General features: G+C 47.1%; 2 protein-coding genes; both read left to right on the forward strand.

Moving 5' to 3' along the window:
* Positions 1 to 1,375: 1,375 nt before the first annotated feature.
* On the forward strand, positions 1,376 to 5,521 carry GSTUM_00008284001 (uncharacterized protein; the record flags this gene model as incomplete). XM_002839962.2 has 14 exons in its annotated part: positions 1,376 to 1,780; positions 1,832 to 1,949; positions 2,005 to 2,127; positions 2,183 to 2,284; positions 2,343 to 2,587; positions 2,646 to 2,963; positions 3,014 to 3,194; positions 3,253 to 3,443; positions 3,488 to 3,719; positions 3,775 to 4,659; positions 4,717 to 4,787; positions 4,850 to 4,934; positions 4,984 to 5,010; positions 5,074 to 5,521. 14 exons carry the CDS (start codon positions 1,376 to 1,378, stop codon positions 5,097 to 5,099), a joined length of 3,009 nt encoding a protein of 1,002 aa, XP_002840008.1. The 3' UTR covers positions 5,100 to 5,521.
* Positions 5,522 to 5,748: 227 nt separating this feature from the next.
* Positions 5,749 to 7,231, forward strand: GSTUM_00008285001 (uncharacterized protein). XM_002839963.2 has 3 exons: positions 5,749 to 5,886; positions 5,945 to 6,085; positions 6,147 to 7,231. Exons 1-3 carry the CDS (start codon positions 5,804 to 5,806, stop codon positions 7,129 to 7,131), a joined length of 1,209 nt encoding a protein of 402 aa, XP_002840009.1. The 5' UTR covers positions 5,749 to 5,803; the 3' UTR covers positions 7,132 to 7,231.
* Positions 7,232 to 16,451: the final 9,220 nt, after the last annotated feature.

The raw sequence follows: 16,451 nt of genomic DNA on the forward strand, positions 1-16,451 counted from the left end.
TACACAGTCCCCAATGAATGGCTTGTAACATTGAATTACTAGGATTTGGCCAATCTGGACTGAGCCAGAAGGGAACTGTGTATTTAAGGGCGTTGTGTATTTGCGTGTCTCATAATTGTAGCAGGGGATCCAAAGGAAATAGGAAGCATACCGAGAAGTGATTCGGCCTCTAACCACGACAAACCGTACAAAGTAGAAAAGGTAGCATCATGATCGTATTCAATCAGGTGATTTCTAAACAGGCAAACGTCCAAACAAACATCACCCGCGTGGGCTCTGCGGTTTCCAGAATTTATTATGGAATGATCCTTATCTTCCATTTCTTGCTCCCTCCGGCGATAGGTGGCGAAAAACCGCTTCCTAATGTCGACAGCGGTGTCCGTAAGCGGGCGCAAAATCATAAGTTCTTTGGCTTGGTCGTCAACCCTGTTCTGTAATTCTTTTGCCTTGTTCTGTAATTCTTTTGCCTTGTTCTGTAATGCTTTTGTCTTGTGCTCTTCATCATCAACCTTATTCTGTAGTGCAAGAATATCGTTTTCCATTTTTTGGATCGACCGGAGTAGGGAACGACCAGGTTTATTTGCGTAAGCGGTCTGATTTGCTGGTGTTCCCATTCGCATCCGAGAGATTGATCGAACTCCGGTATTTAAAGATCTCCTAACTCTAAAGAGCTCTCTTCTTTGATCTACACTCCCATCAATCTCGGTATAGACAAGCCCGGTTACCATCTAGACAATTGATAAATAGTTAGTAGACAACAATATTTAAGGGCCAGATAGTAGAAAACAATATTTAAGGGCCAGAGTCAATGCTGATCCTACCTTTGCCCGAAGGAGGTATGGCGGGTGCTCGAGTAGTTTGAATATTTACTAAGATAAATAGAGAGTTCGGGGGACTGTTTGTCCCGAGAGGCAGGATAGACGGTTGACGGGTTTCCTGTAGTGATGGTGGGGGTGGAAGGCCAAAGGAGAGAAAAAAGACCAAGAAGGATGGCTCGCAGACACAATAGTCTGGGGAGTTGCAGAGCTGGGGGCCAAGAGAAGAGGATCGAGATGGAGAAAGAGGTAGATCTATCGTATGCTAGACAAGGAGGCGATGGGTGGTGTTAATGTAGTGAGAGAAGGATGAGCAGATGGTTGAAGGGTAAACAGAGAGGTAAATAAAGAGAACAACTCTCTCAAGCACCATGCCAAGACCTCTTTTTGTATAGTCACATGATGTATGAGCTTGGCACAAAAAGTCATGAGTAGGATATTTGTACGAGGCTATCTGCAAAATTCGCTGACACTTCCCCATTTTACACCAAAATTATCCACTTTCACTCTGCAAACTCTCAGCCTTTTCACTGGGTAAAAAAATTTAAAATTTGTTAGAGATGGAAACGAACGGCGATTCAAGGGCAAAGCGGAAGCACCCCGGATCTCCGCCTACCGACCGGCCTACCAAACATCTTCGCGATGACTCCTTTGGAACTGACCACGACGACATTCACTTGCCTGGGGATGAGGAGCAGGCCTTTGTTGCCCTGGAGACTAGACTTCTACCGCCCACGGTGGCGACCCATGATTCCGCGGAATGGCAAAAAACTATTGAGGAGGTTGTCAGGAACGTGGTCAGCATACGATTCTGTCAAACGTGCTCATTCGATACGGAATCTGCCATCACTAGCGAAGCTACGGGCTTTATTGTCGACGCTGAGAGAGGTTACATCTTGACGAATCGTCATGTTGTGTGCGCCGGGCCTTTTTGGGGATACTGTGTCTTTGATAATCATGAAGAGGTATGTTCGCGCCGGCCGGCTATCTTGACCGACTATGGCTAAGCTGTTTAGTGTGACGTTTATCCCGTCTATAGAGATCCTATTCACGATTTCGGTATTCTTAGATTTGATCCGAAGGCCATCAAGTACATGCCCGTTGGCGCTCTTCAGCTTCGGCCTGATCTTGCGCGTATGCATCTCACATCCCTGCTCTATCGCGTTGGCAGCCACTAATAGAGGTTCAGGGGTCGGCGCTGAAATTCGAGTTGTCGGCAATGATGCCGGGGAGAAGCTTAGCATCTTGTCGGGAGTAATCAGCCGAGTGGATAGGAATGCACCCGATTACGGTGATGGCTACAATGACTTTAGTGAGTGGGGCGGCTGGGTTCGGGCGGGGTACATTTTATTGACGAGATTTATCAGACACAAATTACATTCAGGCTGCCGCTTCGGCTAGCGGTGGGAGCTCTGGGAGTCCAGTCGTTAACATCGATGGGTATGCCGTAGCTCTACAGGCTGGGGGTAGTATAGAAGGCATGTCTCACCCGTCACTTATTGCTACGCTTGCGCTGATATGAATTAGCCGCGACCGACTACTTCTTGCCCCTTGATAGGCCTCTTCGTGCTCTTGAATGTATCCAGAATGGCAGACCTGTTACTCGTGGAACCATACAAACACAATGGCTAACAAAACCGTTTGATGAGTGCCGTAGGGTTGGGCTGAGCCCTGAATGGGAGGCTGCTGTGAGGAAAGGGTTCCCGAAAGAGATTGGGATGCTTGTAGCTGAAGTCGTACTCCCCGGGGGCCCTGCTCATGGCCATATCGAAGTATGTGCTCCTTGATTATGAGAATTTTTGTTGCGATTATCCTAACATGTTGTCATAGGAGGGCGACATCTTGATCAAAGTCAATGGAGCTTTGATCACCAAGTTTGTTGGCCTAGATGAGATATTGGACAACTCTGTCGGAAGGAAGGTCAAGATGCTGGTGGAGCGGGGAGGAAAAGCGATGGATATTGAACTCGATGTCGGGGATCTTCATGCTATCACCCCCGATCGCTTTCTTACCGTCTGCGGGGCCTCCTTCCATGATCTATCTTACCAATCCGCTAGGCTTTATGCCATTCCGGTCCGGGGGGTCTACGTTTGTGAGCCGGCGGGTTCGTTCCGGTTTGACGGGATGGACAAAGGGTGGATTATTGAGGTGCATCCTATTGTTTTGCTCTGCCGTGAATACAAGCTAACCTTCTCTAGTCCCTTGACAATAAAAAAACCCCAAATCTTAATGAATTTATAGAAGTAGTGAAGAATATACCAGATCGGTCTAGAGTTGTCGCAACTTATCGCCACCTGCGTGACCTTCACACCATGCACACCTCAATTCTCTATATTGACCGTCACTGGACTACCAAAATGAGGATGGCTATCCGTAACGGTTTGTTGATGTTCTGAAGACTTGATATTATTACTTGAACTGACTGGATCGTGTTTAGATATCGCTGGACTGTGGGACTTTTCGGATATTGCGGATCCTAAGCCTCCTGTTCCCCTTGCTCCAAGCTCAGCCCAGTTTATAAGGTTGGATAATGTGGGTTACCCAGCAGCTAGTGACCTGGTGCGTAGTTTCGTTCGGATCTCGTGTGTCATGCCAATAAAGTTGGACGGATTTCCTCGAGCGAGAAAGGTAAAATTCTCTTGCTCCTCTTTTGTCTTCCGCTAATGAATTAGACTGGGTTTGGTTTAGTCGTGGACGCCGAGAAAGGGTTGGTAGTTGTGTCCAGAGCTGTAGTGCCCTATGATTTATGTGACATCTCTATCACCGTTGCCGAGTCAATTGTCGTGGAGGGCAAAGTCCTGTTTTTGCATCCTCTGCAGAATTATGCAGTTGTGCAGTATGATCCGACGCTAGTGAAGGCACCTGTTCAATCCGCTAAGCTCAGCGGTGAACATATCACTCAAGGTATGATACGATTCCTTTGGGGAATACATTAAGGTGGCCACTGACTTTTCAATAGGCGCATCGGCAATGTTCTTGGGCTTTAACCAAAACCTCAGAGTAGTTGTTGCCAAGACTTCTGTTACCGATATCACTACCGTTGCGGTTCCTGCCAACAGTTCTGCGCCCCGTTACCGAGCGATCAATGTTGATGCGATCACAGTCGACACTAGCCTTAGCGGCCAGTGTGGAAGCGGCGTTCTTGCTGATGCAGGTGGAACTGTTCAGGCGCTGTGGCTTACTTACCTTGGGGAGCGAACTCATAGTAACAAGGATGTCGAGTACCATCTTGGCTTGGCTACACCTTCCCTACTCCCGGTCATTCGTCAGTTACAGAATGGCATAATACCCAAGCTAAGAATGCTTAATGTTGAACTGCACTTGGTGCACATGAGCCAAGTTCGGATTATGGGTGTCTCGGAAGAGTGGATCCGCAGAGTTGAGCAGGATAACCCCGAGCGCCACCAGTTGTTCATGGTCCGAAAGGTCGAATGCGGCCATTCTCAGACTCTGGAAGAAGGAGATGTCATCTTGAGTATTAACGGGAAAGTGATGACAAGAATAACAGAGCTAGACGTTATGTACGATCATGAGTACCTGGACATGGTTGTGGTGAGGAACTGCGAAGAGATGATATTGAGAGTGCCCACTGTCCCAACCGACGATTTGGAGACCGATCGCGCTGTCATATTCTGTGGTGCTGTTTTGCATCGCCCTCATCATGCTGTACGCCAACAAATAAGTACCCTGCACTCTGAGATCTATGTTTCGGCACGGACTCGGGGTTCCCCGGCGTATCAATACCAGCTTGTGCCGACAAATTTTATTGTCGGTGTCAACGGAGTCAAGATTTCTGATCTTGATTCTTTCTTGCACGAGGTCTCGAAGATACCGGATAATACCTGTAATGCCAAATTACCCGACTCCCAAGATTTCCTTTGGCTAATCAAATGTATTACAGATTTGAGACTGAGAATCATTACCTTTGATAATATTCCATTCGTGATTACTATCAAGAAGAACGAACATTATGTAAGTCTTAACAGCTCCGACTTTCTGGAAGGACGCAGCTGCTCACGTTCTGCTTGTCATAGTTCCCCACCATGGAATTCATAAAGGACCCTTCTGAGCCCTGCGGATGGCGTAGACAGACATACGAGGGCAAATTTACACATGCTGGTATAAAAACCCGTGTAGCTATCTCAGGGATCGACTAACGAGTCAATAGGGTTAGAATCCAATATCCTTGCGGAGAGTATGCTAGCAATCTACTATCCTGAAAATTCGTGTCAAATGCTAACTCGGAGAAATCATCCAGATATGGATGAACTTGGTGGCGAGTAGTTGGCAAAGCAAGCCGACTGGCTTGCTTATCTATTTCAGTCATCTTCAGGGGAGTGTACGATTTTATGGTGACCGAGCACTTAAGGGATTAGAATGGCGCTTGATATTTCTCACACTTTCTTCCCTCTTTTTTGTCTTTTTGTGATCACTTCAATGAGCTAAATGGTTTATGTTACTTTGAATGCTTGGAGGCGCTTTCCCTAATTATGGGTATTTTAAAGGAGGGGATCTCACATATCTTCCTGAATTATGAGCGATGTACATGGTGTCGAGCTATTGTGGCGGGTAGCCAGTGTGGCTTTTTTTTTATGATATTCTTTTTATTTTATTTTTTTGGTTTTGTATCATACGATAGCATTTATATCGTGATTGCATGCTCTGGAGTCTTTGCGATACAATTAATAGAAATTGAACTCTCTAGATGGATCGCTTGATGCGGTGGAATTGGCAATGATTCAAGTGATTTTATGATGCTAACTTGCGGTACCGTACTCGAGTAGTGGCGCTGTAATTTGCTCGTAGCTGGTTCTGAACTAGCAGTTAACACTAACTGAGCCTGGTCAGGAACCATAAGAAGCCTAAACAACGAGCCCCACCTTTCGTCAAATCTTTTTGGTTGAGTCAAACTCAGATCCAACGACTCTTTCAACAAACACCGCCACCCTTTCATCTCTGTTAAACAACTTTGCCCGGAGGATATCGTCATGGCGCCCACCAGTGCTTTCAACCTCCAGACTTGCGCACGCAAGAATATTCTCCAATTGGTCCCATACCGATGCGCTCGAGAGTGATCTACTCCTCCGAGTTTTCTTAAGAGAATTTCTAGCTAACGACCAGACTTGCAGTGACTACAAAGACGACGGCAGCAACATCCTCTTGGACGCAAACGAGAACGCCTACGGTCCTAGCCTACCCTTCAACTGTCCTGACGAGTCAGAGGCGGGAATAGGTTACGACTACACCCATCTAAATAGATACCCCGATCCGTAATACTTCCTCCCCTCTTCAAATTTTAGTTGACCGATTCGGTTGACCAAATGTCTATAGCCACCAAGAAGACCTCAAAAGGCTCTTCTGCAACTACCGTAATAAAAACCCTACTAAGCCGCTGACCCCGGCGAACTTGTTCCTTGGCGTCGGCTCAGACGAGGCTATCGACGCGGTCCTCCGGTGCTTCTGTATTCCTGGCAGGGACAAAATCCTAACATGCCCGCCAACTTACGGAATGTACAGCGTTAGTGCGCAGGTCAATGATGTCGAAGTTATAAGGGAGCCATTGGACCTGGTCAGCGGCGAGTTCGAGCTTCGTCCGGATGCGATCAACAAACGTCTTTCGGAGGATCCCACTATTAAACTCGTCTACATATGCTCCCCCGGAAACCCTACTGCAGGGACTGTCGATCCGGAAGCGGTACGTAAGGTCCTCGCGCACCCGACATGGAACGGCGTTATCGTCGTCGACGAAGCATACATCGACTTTGCACCCGAAGGAAGCAGTCTCGCCCCATGTGTCGTCGACCACCCAAACCTCGTCGTTATGCAAACTCTATCTAAAGCCTTCGGACTCGCAGGAATTAGACTCGGCGCGGCGTTCACGGCTCCGGAGATAGCGCGGTTGTTAAACAACCTCAAAGCTCCCTACTCTGTTTCCTCCACGACCTCTTCTCTCGCCATGGCCGCGCTTTCCCCCGCAGGATTGGCCGTCAAGAACGAGAATGTGCGTAGATTGTTGGTGCAGCGCGATAGGATTATTTCTGAACTTCCAGAGTTGCCGGGGATCGGGAGGTTTTTGGGCGGGTTTGATAGTAACTTTTTGCTGGTTGAGATTCTTGATAATAACGCGGTTCCGAATAGTGGGGTTGCGAAGAAAGTGTATGAGCAACTTGCGGAGGAGCATGGGGTTATTGTTAGGTACCGTGGCGGGGAGGCTGGGTGTACAGGTTGTCTTAGGATTACAGTTGGCACCGAGGCGGAGGTTGGGAGATTGTTGAAGAAGTTGCGGGAGACGCTTAACGCGGTTAGGGGGGAGTAGATATGTTACAAGTATCATACTTGAAGGTGGATTTTGCCCTTGATAGAGAATGGAAGCGGTTAGATATAAGGGTTGAATACCGTATGGCTGAGTTAATGTGTCTTTTTTTTTTTTTTTTTTTTTGAAGTGATCGCTCCAGGGTGTTTTTGTTGATGCTAACTTGAGAACATAATTCTACTGTATCCTCCGTATGATACATTCCTTTAGCCTAAGGCGAACTCAATGTTAACAACTATTTGAGATCATGTCTTGGCAACATTAACTTAAATTATCACTACTATTAATTGATACCTGCTTGGATTTATGGGTAATAATCTAGGTTAAAATTGCCAGGACATGACTTTAAATCGTGATCTCAAAACAAAATCACGGCCGCCAAACACCCCTTAATACGATAAATTATCGCAGACTGCTCAAAGGCACACCCAATCACTCGCAACACTTTACGGTTCGAACAGTAAGTTGACATAACGTAGGATACGATGCAATAAGACTTAGCACGACAACTTACCGTAAATCTAACAGACGCCGTTAGGCGTACTAGTATTGTAGCAAAAACCACCCCCAGACCTGGAGAGACGTACAGTACTTCATGTTAGATCAATGATGCCTAAAGAATGATGTACCACCGTAGGGATAGAAGTCGGGGAGATCCTATATAATTACAGCAAAATTAATTGGCTCATAGTCCGTCCATCATATACAGTTGGCTGGAGAGTAGGGCAAACAATGGGTGAAGCTCAAGGGAGTAAAGAATGAGGAATACTGTATTACTCCAACCTCAGGGATCGTAGGCACCTCGAGACCTTGAGTGGGTGGGAGGCGATTTGCTTGCTGTGAATCTTGTAGTCCATGACACCTAGATCCTGGCAATTTGGAGATCTTGCGGGAAGACAGGGCTGCGGTGTCTCCAGTGATCCAGTTAGTCTGTGTTAGAGGTATGATTGGGCTGACATATTATGGCCCATAGTCTAGATTTCTTTTTTTTTTTTTTTTTTGAGTGCCTGGACTATGCCTGGTTGCCCGGGGACCGGACCGGACCAACTATGATCCCAATTGCCTGATATGATGTGATCAACCTGGGCAATCAACTCCAGCACTCCGCAGCCCTTGATAGTAGTGTAATTAAAACATATCTCTTTCTTGGAGGTATGATAACTAAGAAACGGTGCCACGGTAGAGTGAGCAGGATAGAATGAGAATTAGCCACTTTGGAGTAGCTGTGAGAAAGGTAGGAAGGGTATGGCCATACACTTTGCTCTCTCTTCTTGCCCATTAACCAAACTAATAGTTGGGTCGGGGGTACATAGTATTATAAAGCATAACGCAATCGTCTTGATTCTTCCAAGAGTTACCGACACATATTGGCTTTTCCCTGCACTGTCGTCACCATATCCCCTGCAGTACTCCCGTAATATGATAGCAAAAGAGAGACACCTCTGGAATACCGTCGCTGTACAGTACATCACCATAACTCGAAAATTAAAGAAACCTCCGGCGACATTTGGGTAACTTTCATGACTGGCCGCAACTTGTTTCCTCTATGGGTTCAACATCTCTCTTAGTAATTAGCACACTGCTTTGTTTACCCACCACTCAGAATGTGTGTTCCGATGATAGGCCGGCTTAACTTATACTCACCACTTCTCCTCTCAATACGTATCATACTGCCAACTACTCGTACAGGATCGATGCTGGCTTGAGTTCAGTTAGAGCCATGGGATTCGACGCCTATCGAAAACTGAACAGCCACTGGTTAGAGACTGGAGGGTTAGGGTTTTGTCGTCATGAGGTGTTTTCGTCGCGATAGTTTCTTTAAGTAGTGGTCGGGAGCACTGTCGCTCTGATTTTCCTCTGCTTTGAAATGCTGTTCCTTTTCCCTTGGACGAGTGGGAGGGAAATCTGTGCATGGGACTTGCCGGTGGACGTGTGCTTGGTTGTCGGAGCGGAGCCGGGTACCACCGGTATGGGATTGAGGAGCCGCTGATAACTTAGAACAAAGGTTCTTGCCATGTATCTTCTGTGTATCCAGCCCCATAGGGAGCGTCAAGTCACTTTTGGATCTTACCACGACATGGGATAAAACACAAGTTATCAATTCACAGGCTTTACACTTCCATTATAGAGGGAAATAGTTGCCCTCACGATTCTTACAGCTTGAAATTTCTTACCCTAGTATTCGAGTAGTGTCGAGCTGTGAGTCTCTGCAAATGGATGGTTTTGGTGTAAAATAGCCGGTGGCCCGAGTTTTTTTGTCACCCTACTGTGTATGCACTAGTACGGGTGGTGTACAGTACAGCGTAGTTAAGGAGATAGGTAACGCAGTTTTGTTTCCTCGCTGGGGAAAAGCACCTGATGTGGCCGTCGTGTTGTACAAGTTATTGGGGTATGAGTACGGTACTGGGATAGCAAAGATACTAAATCTACGAGTGGAGTTTTTCAGCGTTCTCATGGAGTAGTCCCTACCCACTAACCTACTGGGCTGTGCTGGCAATTTCCGGTGAAATGTGTGACGGGTGGTGTTTCTGGTAGGTGCCCCGGTGTGGAGGGGATCTATCATAGCTTTATTCATGACTTTCTATGGTACAGTGCTGGTACGATTTCTGTTCAAACGAGAATTCTTGGGGCTATGGCGTCAATCGCTTCTACTAATGGAGAATTATTATCGATCTGGGGCGCATCTTCTGGGTCGTAGGGGGGCGTAGTTCTTACGGAATTTAGATATTCTATACTATGTTGCTGGGGTAGAGCAGATGATCGGCGCTGCAGGTGCACGGAGAATTACGGGATGAGTAAAGATCACCGCTGAATATCAAGTTTTTTGTAGTACTCGTACATTACAGTACATGGACAGAGGAATTTAGCCTCTGGAAAGTATAAGTCAACCTTATGCTAACGGTTGGGTTACTTAGATCATGGGATTTTTTTTTTACTCCCTGCGAAAATATTACGGAAACCTATTACCAGTAAGAATATTTTGACTACGATATTCCTTAGCTACTCTTACCCTAATACAAGTAGCAATCTCTACTGTTAGCATACCCAATTGAAAAACATCCTTGCATCACGAGCTCAAGATCTTCGTCTCGGGCATCGAGGCACGTGATACCAACCAATTAAACTTCGGTAGATAAGCTCAACAGCACAACTCAGTTAGAATTCCAATATGACCGGAATAATAAAATACCCTTCGCCCTTTCTACTCGAGTATTTTAGTTGATTCCCTCCGGTTCTCTCTCTCCATCTCTCACCATCGGAACGACCTATCCAAAGTCACCACTACCATCACTTGCCCTTTTGATAAGAGAAAAAACGACACCAAAATGCCATTCCTAGACCTCCCAAACGAAATAATCCTCCAAATCTCTGAAGAGCAATCCCCACCAGACCTCAACTCCCTCGTGCGTGCGAATCGCCGTTTGGCGGTCCTCCTCGAGCGCTCTTTGGTGGACGCCGTATTCCGCATCCGCTCGAACAGATATGGCCGAAGAGCCCTCTACTCTGCCGCTGAACGGGGAGACAAGTCCGCCGTTAGGAACTTGCTAGACAAAGGAATTCTCGAAATTATCGAATTCGTCGGTAACGGGGGTCTTTTGCACGACGCTATTGCGACACAGAGTGTTAGCGTGGTCAGTACGCTGCTGGCTTGTGGAGTTGATACGGAAGCAAGGAACCTGAATTTCCGCACGCCGCTGCACATAGCGGCTGAGATCGGGCGTGTGGAGGTTGTGAGATTGTTGGTTGAGAAAGAAGGGGCTAATGTCAATGTTATGGACCCGAAAAGGAAGACTCCGCTATACCTCGCTGCGAGGAGACTGCACGTCAATGTGGTGAAATTGCTGCTGGAGGACGAGAAGACCGACGTCAACGCCTTGGACTACGTGGGTAGATCCGCATTACATATGTCATCAAAGGACCCCCGGTGGGAGGCGATTGCGAAGCTCCTGGTGAGCAGCAGCAGAGTGGACGTTAATTCCCGGAACGAACTCAACATCACACCTTTGCACGTTGGGGCTCTTTCGGGTAGTGAAGCGGCTGTAATGACTCTACTTGAGGATAGTAGAATAGACGTCAATATCAGGGACTACAACGGCCGCACAGCACTCTACCTCGCAATAAAGGAGGGTGAAGAATCCGTCGCGAGAGCCTTGATGAACGATCACAGGGTTGATATAAATAGTAGGGCGAACACCGGTTGGACACCCATGCACGCTGCAGCACACGCAGGCAGGGGAGATATTGCTAGGGACCTCCTGAAGGACAGTAGACTCGACCTGTCTCTCACCAGTCATCACGGAAGCACGCCACTGCACCTAGCCATCCGCCACCGCCGTGCCGACATAGCCCGCATCCTTCTAAACGACCCTCGCATAGACGTAAACCAGGTAAACCAGGACGGGGATACGCCGCTACACATTGCCGCGCGCGGCTGGGACGTGGTGAGTGTGCGGTGCCTACTGGGAGACCCTCGGATCGATCCTAACCCCCTCAATAATTCCTTGTGGACCCCGCTTCATGTGGCGGTGCTCAAGATGCGGGAGGAGGTGGTGAAGGTGTTACTCGAAGACCGCAGGGTCGACGTCAACCCGCGCGGGTGGAATGCGGAGACACCGCTACACCTAGCTGTCCAGAGGGGGTGTAATGGGATCGCTCAGTGCCTGCTTGGGCGGCCGGAGATTTTGGTCAACTTGAAGACGAATATGGGGAATACGGCGTACGAGTTGGCGACGATCCATGGCCTGGCACCGGTTCTTGTGGAGTTGGTGGCGAGGGAGGATCTTGTTTTTGAGTGACGGGTGAGGTGCTGAAATGGTATTTTTTTTCATTTTCATTGTAATTAGTGTAAATAGTGAGATAGTTTCGAGGTCTGTTTGGTCTGTGGTGGGGGGTTTACTTCAAGTAGAATCTAAATTACCTATAACGTAATTCACTGGGCAAGTGATCATCACCTGGTAAATGATTAGCATAAGGGGCAACTAGAGGTCAACAAACTCAGACCTTCCTTTTGGTACCATATCTCTATAAATACATCCGTATGTTTTTCTCAACCGCCAACACCGCTCCGAGATGTCCCTATACTCACGAACAACTTAGATCGGTTCCTTCCTTAAAAGTGAGAGCCCGCCTCTGATCCGCTCCAATTTGGTCTTCACCTGCCGTCAGCACTCCTGTAACTTCAAAACCCACTATCCCTTCTACCAGCGTAACCCCCGAGTCCCGCTGTACCCAATTATTCAAGTTTATCTGCCTATCCAAGATTTCTATTTCTTTCCGGTGTTTCGTTTGTCACTATTTTCAATTTGTTGTATGGTGCGCTAGGTAGTCATTGAAACGCGATTTATTTGTTTTTTGACATTGATTCCTGCAATTATCTAACCGGGATTACTGTTCGTGGCGGTCAGGGCATTGTGTTTGACATCCATGTCGCGCACTGCGAGTGCTTGGCTATTAGGTCACGAGCACATTAGCGTTGTTATGGGGGGATCGCAGAATGAACTTCAATGAAGTGAGTGAGCTTGGGTGATTGTGATAGTCTGGGAATAACTGATATCATACCTGGTAGAATAGGGAATAGGAACCAGGGAGGTTAAATAAGTACCTGTTTCCTCCTTATCACCCTCTTTCTCGCTGCTCTCTGTTTGCCACCCCCCCCCCCACCTCGCTCAGTCGCTCCTTTTAGCGCACATATGCCTTCAATATTCGTTCTGAAACGTTCGGTTTCTACTAGCCTCACTTTTTTTTCCCCGAAAGATATATATTACCCCGATATTCATAGATTACTCTGTTGAGAAAGATATTTTTTCGCTTTACGGAGATCATAGACTCATCCCCCCCAGCCACTATCCGGTGGATGCATAACTCTAGGTGGGAGAGTAGCAACAGGGGATAGTACGAGCAGGGACTTTTGTATTGTGGATGTGAATGATGTACCCAGTTACCATAGGCAATTGGGCATGAGGGATGGGCTATGTGGGAGAGAGTAAATTGTGAGGTGTGGGGAAAACATGTAGAGCACGGGTTGTGACAACACCGGGTAGGTTAACCAAGACCGCGACTGCCCACAGGTAATCATTGCAGTGAATCGCCTGATAATCAAAACTAGTATGATATCTGATGGAGTAATATCGTACTAAGAAAAGAAGCTCCATTAACTGGCCCCTGTTTTTTTTAAAGGAATAGCTTGCTTCCCCCCTGCCAAGGCAGATAAATCCATCACTGCGACTCAAGGATCTCTTAACCACTGTTCCTCTAGAATTGTTATTTTTGTGGGAATGGTGGGAACTTGGGCATCCAGGTCACTTGCCAGGTCCACTTCCGCTGGGCCGCCATCCTGACCTTTCCTGGTCCCATAACCAACCGACACTCTCGGGGCGTCATCAAGAGACGCTGTCAATTCCTCCCCTGTCATCAACTTCCCATCATCAAATTTGGTTATAGCCGTTTTCAATAGCTTCGCGGCCGCAGGGGGGCTATCATCTCGGGTATAAACGCCATCGCAGTAGTAGAGGACAGCTATCATGGGATAGTCAAGATTTGGCCTCCCGTACTACTAGTCACTATGAAGACAACGCGGGACCACTCTACCTCTAAGATTGTATGAAGGTATGCTGTGCCGGAGGTTTGATCAGGGTGTGGGCCTCGTGCGAACCGGGAAAAATCGGAATTTGCACAAATTATGGCGGCGATCGGTAGCAGAGCTACCAGGCCGGCCATCATCACCCCAATCTAACTCACCAAATCAAAATTCAGCTTTACCGACACTTGTGCAATGAATTATTGAGTGGTGACAAAAGTCTTACGTACTGAAGGGACCAGTTGTATTCCCGTTCCCCCAGCGCCAATATTGGTCCTCGCCCACCTCGATTAAGCTGCAGTTTTCAGAGGAGTGAACCATGTGGTTTGATGGTCTAGCATAACCTTCCTTGAAATCCTTCAAATTATACGAATATTTAACTATGTTTTGTGTCTATTTTTAGAGTAGTGATTGACATTTGAAGATCGGATCTTATATGCTGAAGAGTGTTCGTCCCAATTCATTGAAACAGCACCGAGTCTGGGGTGCGGTATACTTACCTTCCCGGCTCGCATGTTTGCTCACCTTGGCATTGTCGGTCCCATTAGGAGATATTCCACTGTCCCATACAGCTGATTTCCGATCTGTAGCCAAAATTGCATACTAAATCCCTGTTTTGTTCGTCATGTTGTAAGCCAAACCGAAAATCTCCACGCTCAATCTTCCAACCACATTTGTGACGAGGTATGTAGTGACAGTAAAGGGGGTTCGCGATATCTTCCACTCCCGAATGTGTCTTTTGATCAATCGCAGCGAGCTGGCTGGTGGTGACATGCCTAGTATCGAACCCACCTATCTGAACAGTTCACTAGGGCCTTTACGGGGGAGTAAGCAATTGCACATCTTGCATTTATATACAATTCGGGCAAGAAGGAACCACCTGAGCATGGAACCCAGATGCCCTAAGAGCTATCCAAGGCCCAAACTGGAGATGACGGTGAGAGGGATTGATAGTGCATTGGAGAACTGCTGCTCTCATTTTGCCAATGACTGCAATTGGGAAAATGCCCGAAGGCAGACCACAATGAGGACAATTAGGAAAAGGGCCATCGAGAACCCGCAAGCGAGTAAGATGTGATTCCGGCGGAACTGGTCACCGCTGCTGAATGGTTTTAGTCGCAGCTTTTCGAAGCCTGCTATTACCGACTCCCCCTCACTATTGCTACTAGGCAAATATTGAAAGCTGCTAGAAAGCTGCCAGAATGCCCTGAAAGGACCTGACTATGGAACATTGTACAAAGTTAGGGGAGCTCCCGAAATGACTGAATATCCGGAGTTTGGGGTGCCCGCAGAGACTCAAATTCTAGATGTTTGTAGTATTTATAAATGGTAGCTCTCAAGGCCATACAAATTGATCCCCGAACTTGACTGAGACGTAGAACGCAAAACAATAGTATACTGCTGGTTGGTAGCCGGTTTTACACAAACGTATTGAAGACGACGGAAACAATAAAAGGGGGCACAGAAGGCCCGCATCTGGTCGAGCGGTCTCCGGTCGTTGCTGTGGCCAAACTCGATCAAGTGGACTGGAGTGCATTGACACTATTTGTCTCCACAGTCAGGCAAAAAGTGCATCTATATGTGCTCGAGTATTGTGCAAAGCTCTCAAAGCATCCTCCAACCCTCTTGCATTGCGTGATACCTCTATTTGTAAGAGTAATCGGTGTTAAAATAAGGAAAATAGATTTTTGAAATGCCCACGCTCAGTTACTATAAGTGTTTTATTTTTTATTATTATTTCCCCCTAAATCATACTCTACGATGATATTTCTTGTACAAAACCGAAAAGAGTCCAAATACTTTGTTACATATTTATACTCGTGTCTTCGGTTCAAAATTCTCCCATATTCTGCTGAAGCAAATGTGTCACCGTACTTCTATTAGGCGATGCGGATTCTGGTAGTGCCCCATTATGGAAGAGAAGTCACTGAAGTGGCAGGCTATTGCTATCGGAATACCCACAGAAGTGTCCAAGTACAAAGCTAATGCATCGTCAAATCGGCATTTATGATACGTTGAACCTGGGAACTGGGTGGAGAAATCCATTAGACTAGGGAATCGAATTCCTGTCATTCGGGAACCATTTTGCCTATTTGTGACCCTTTTCGTGTACAAATATGAGTATTACGCAATGCAGAAAACTTTGTATGATACACGCTTTGAGCGCTCTGCACTAGGTGATACCTTGCCCACGATTTCTTCATCACGCCACATACACCCAACTCTTTGGCTTTTGTTGGAGCAACCTTCCATATCCGCTAAGATGACCATGGGAAGTACATAAGGCCACGGTGTGGCGATGGCACGGTAGCGGTGATGCGGCGGTGAGTGAGGCCGCATGAGGCTGGAAACTGTGACTGGGGTTTTCTTGTATACTTAGTCGGGCACATGCCCACCTCTCTTTCTTCAAGCAACCGTCAGTCGTTTCAACAGCTTTCACCGCTCCCGACGAGTGATACGAGATGATTTCACATCCAGTACACCAGATTAATTTGTTAGTTTTCGTGATACTCTCCTTTCAGGAGCTACTGTACAATCCAAGAACGTTATACACAATTTCAAGAGAGCGGCCATCGGAGAAGAGTGCTTGGCCTTATAACGGGATTCCCACACGTACTATACCGTCCACACGGTATTCGCGACCCGTGAGTCCCTGCGAGCTTGGTCCTAGCCCCATCACTAGCATTCCCTGTAGCACTATTTGAGCCTATGTATGTCAATTAAATTGTTCAATAGGTGCTCCCCC

Source organism: Tuber melanosporum (assembly GCF_000151645.1).
Source record: "Tuber melanosporum whole genome shotgun sequence assembly, scaffold_44, strain Mel28".
In the NCBI taxonomy this organism is placed as follows: Eukaryota; Fungi; Ascomycota; class Pezizomycetes; order Pezizales; family Tuberaceae; genus Tuber; species Tuber melanosporum.

Excerpts from the sequence above, each read along its gene's own strand:
- GSTUM_00008285001 (XM_002839963.2), top strand. The coding sequence starts at position 5,804 with ATGGCGCCCACCAGTGCTTTCAACCTCCAGACTTGCGCACGCAAGAAT. Across the intron at positions 5,887-5,944 it reads CCATACCGATGCGCTCGAGA|TGACTACAAAGACGACGGCA; the intron begins GTGATCTACTCC and ends CCAGACTTGCAG. Across the intron at positions 6,086-6,146 it reads CTAAATAGATACCCCGATCC|CCACCAAGAAGACCTCAAAA; the intron begins GTAATACTTCCT and ends AAATGTCTATAG.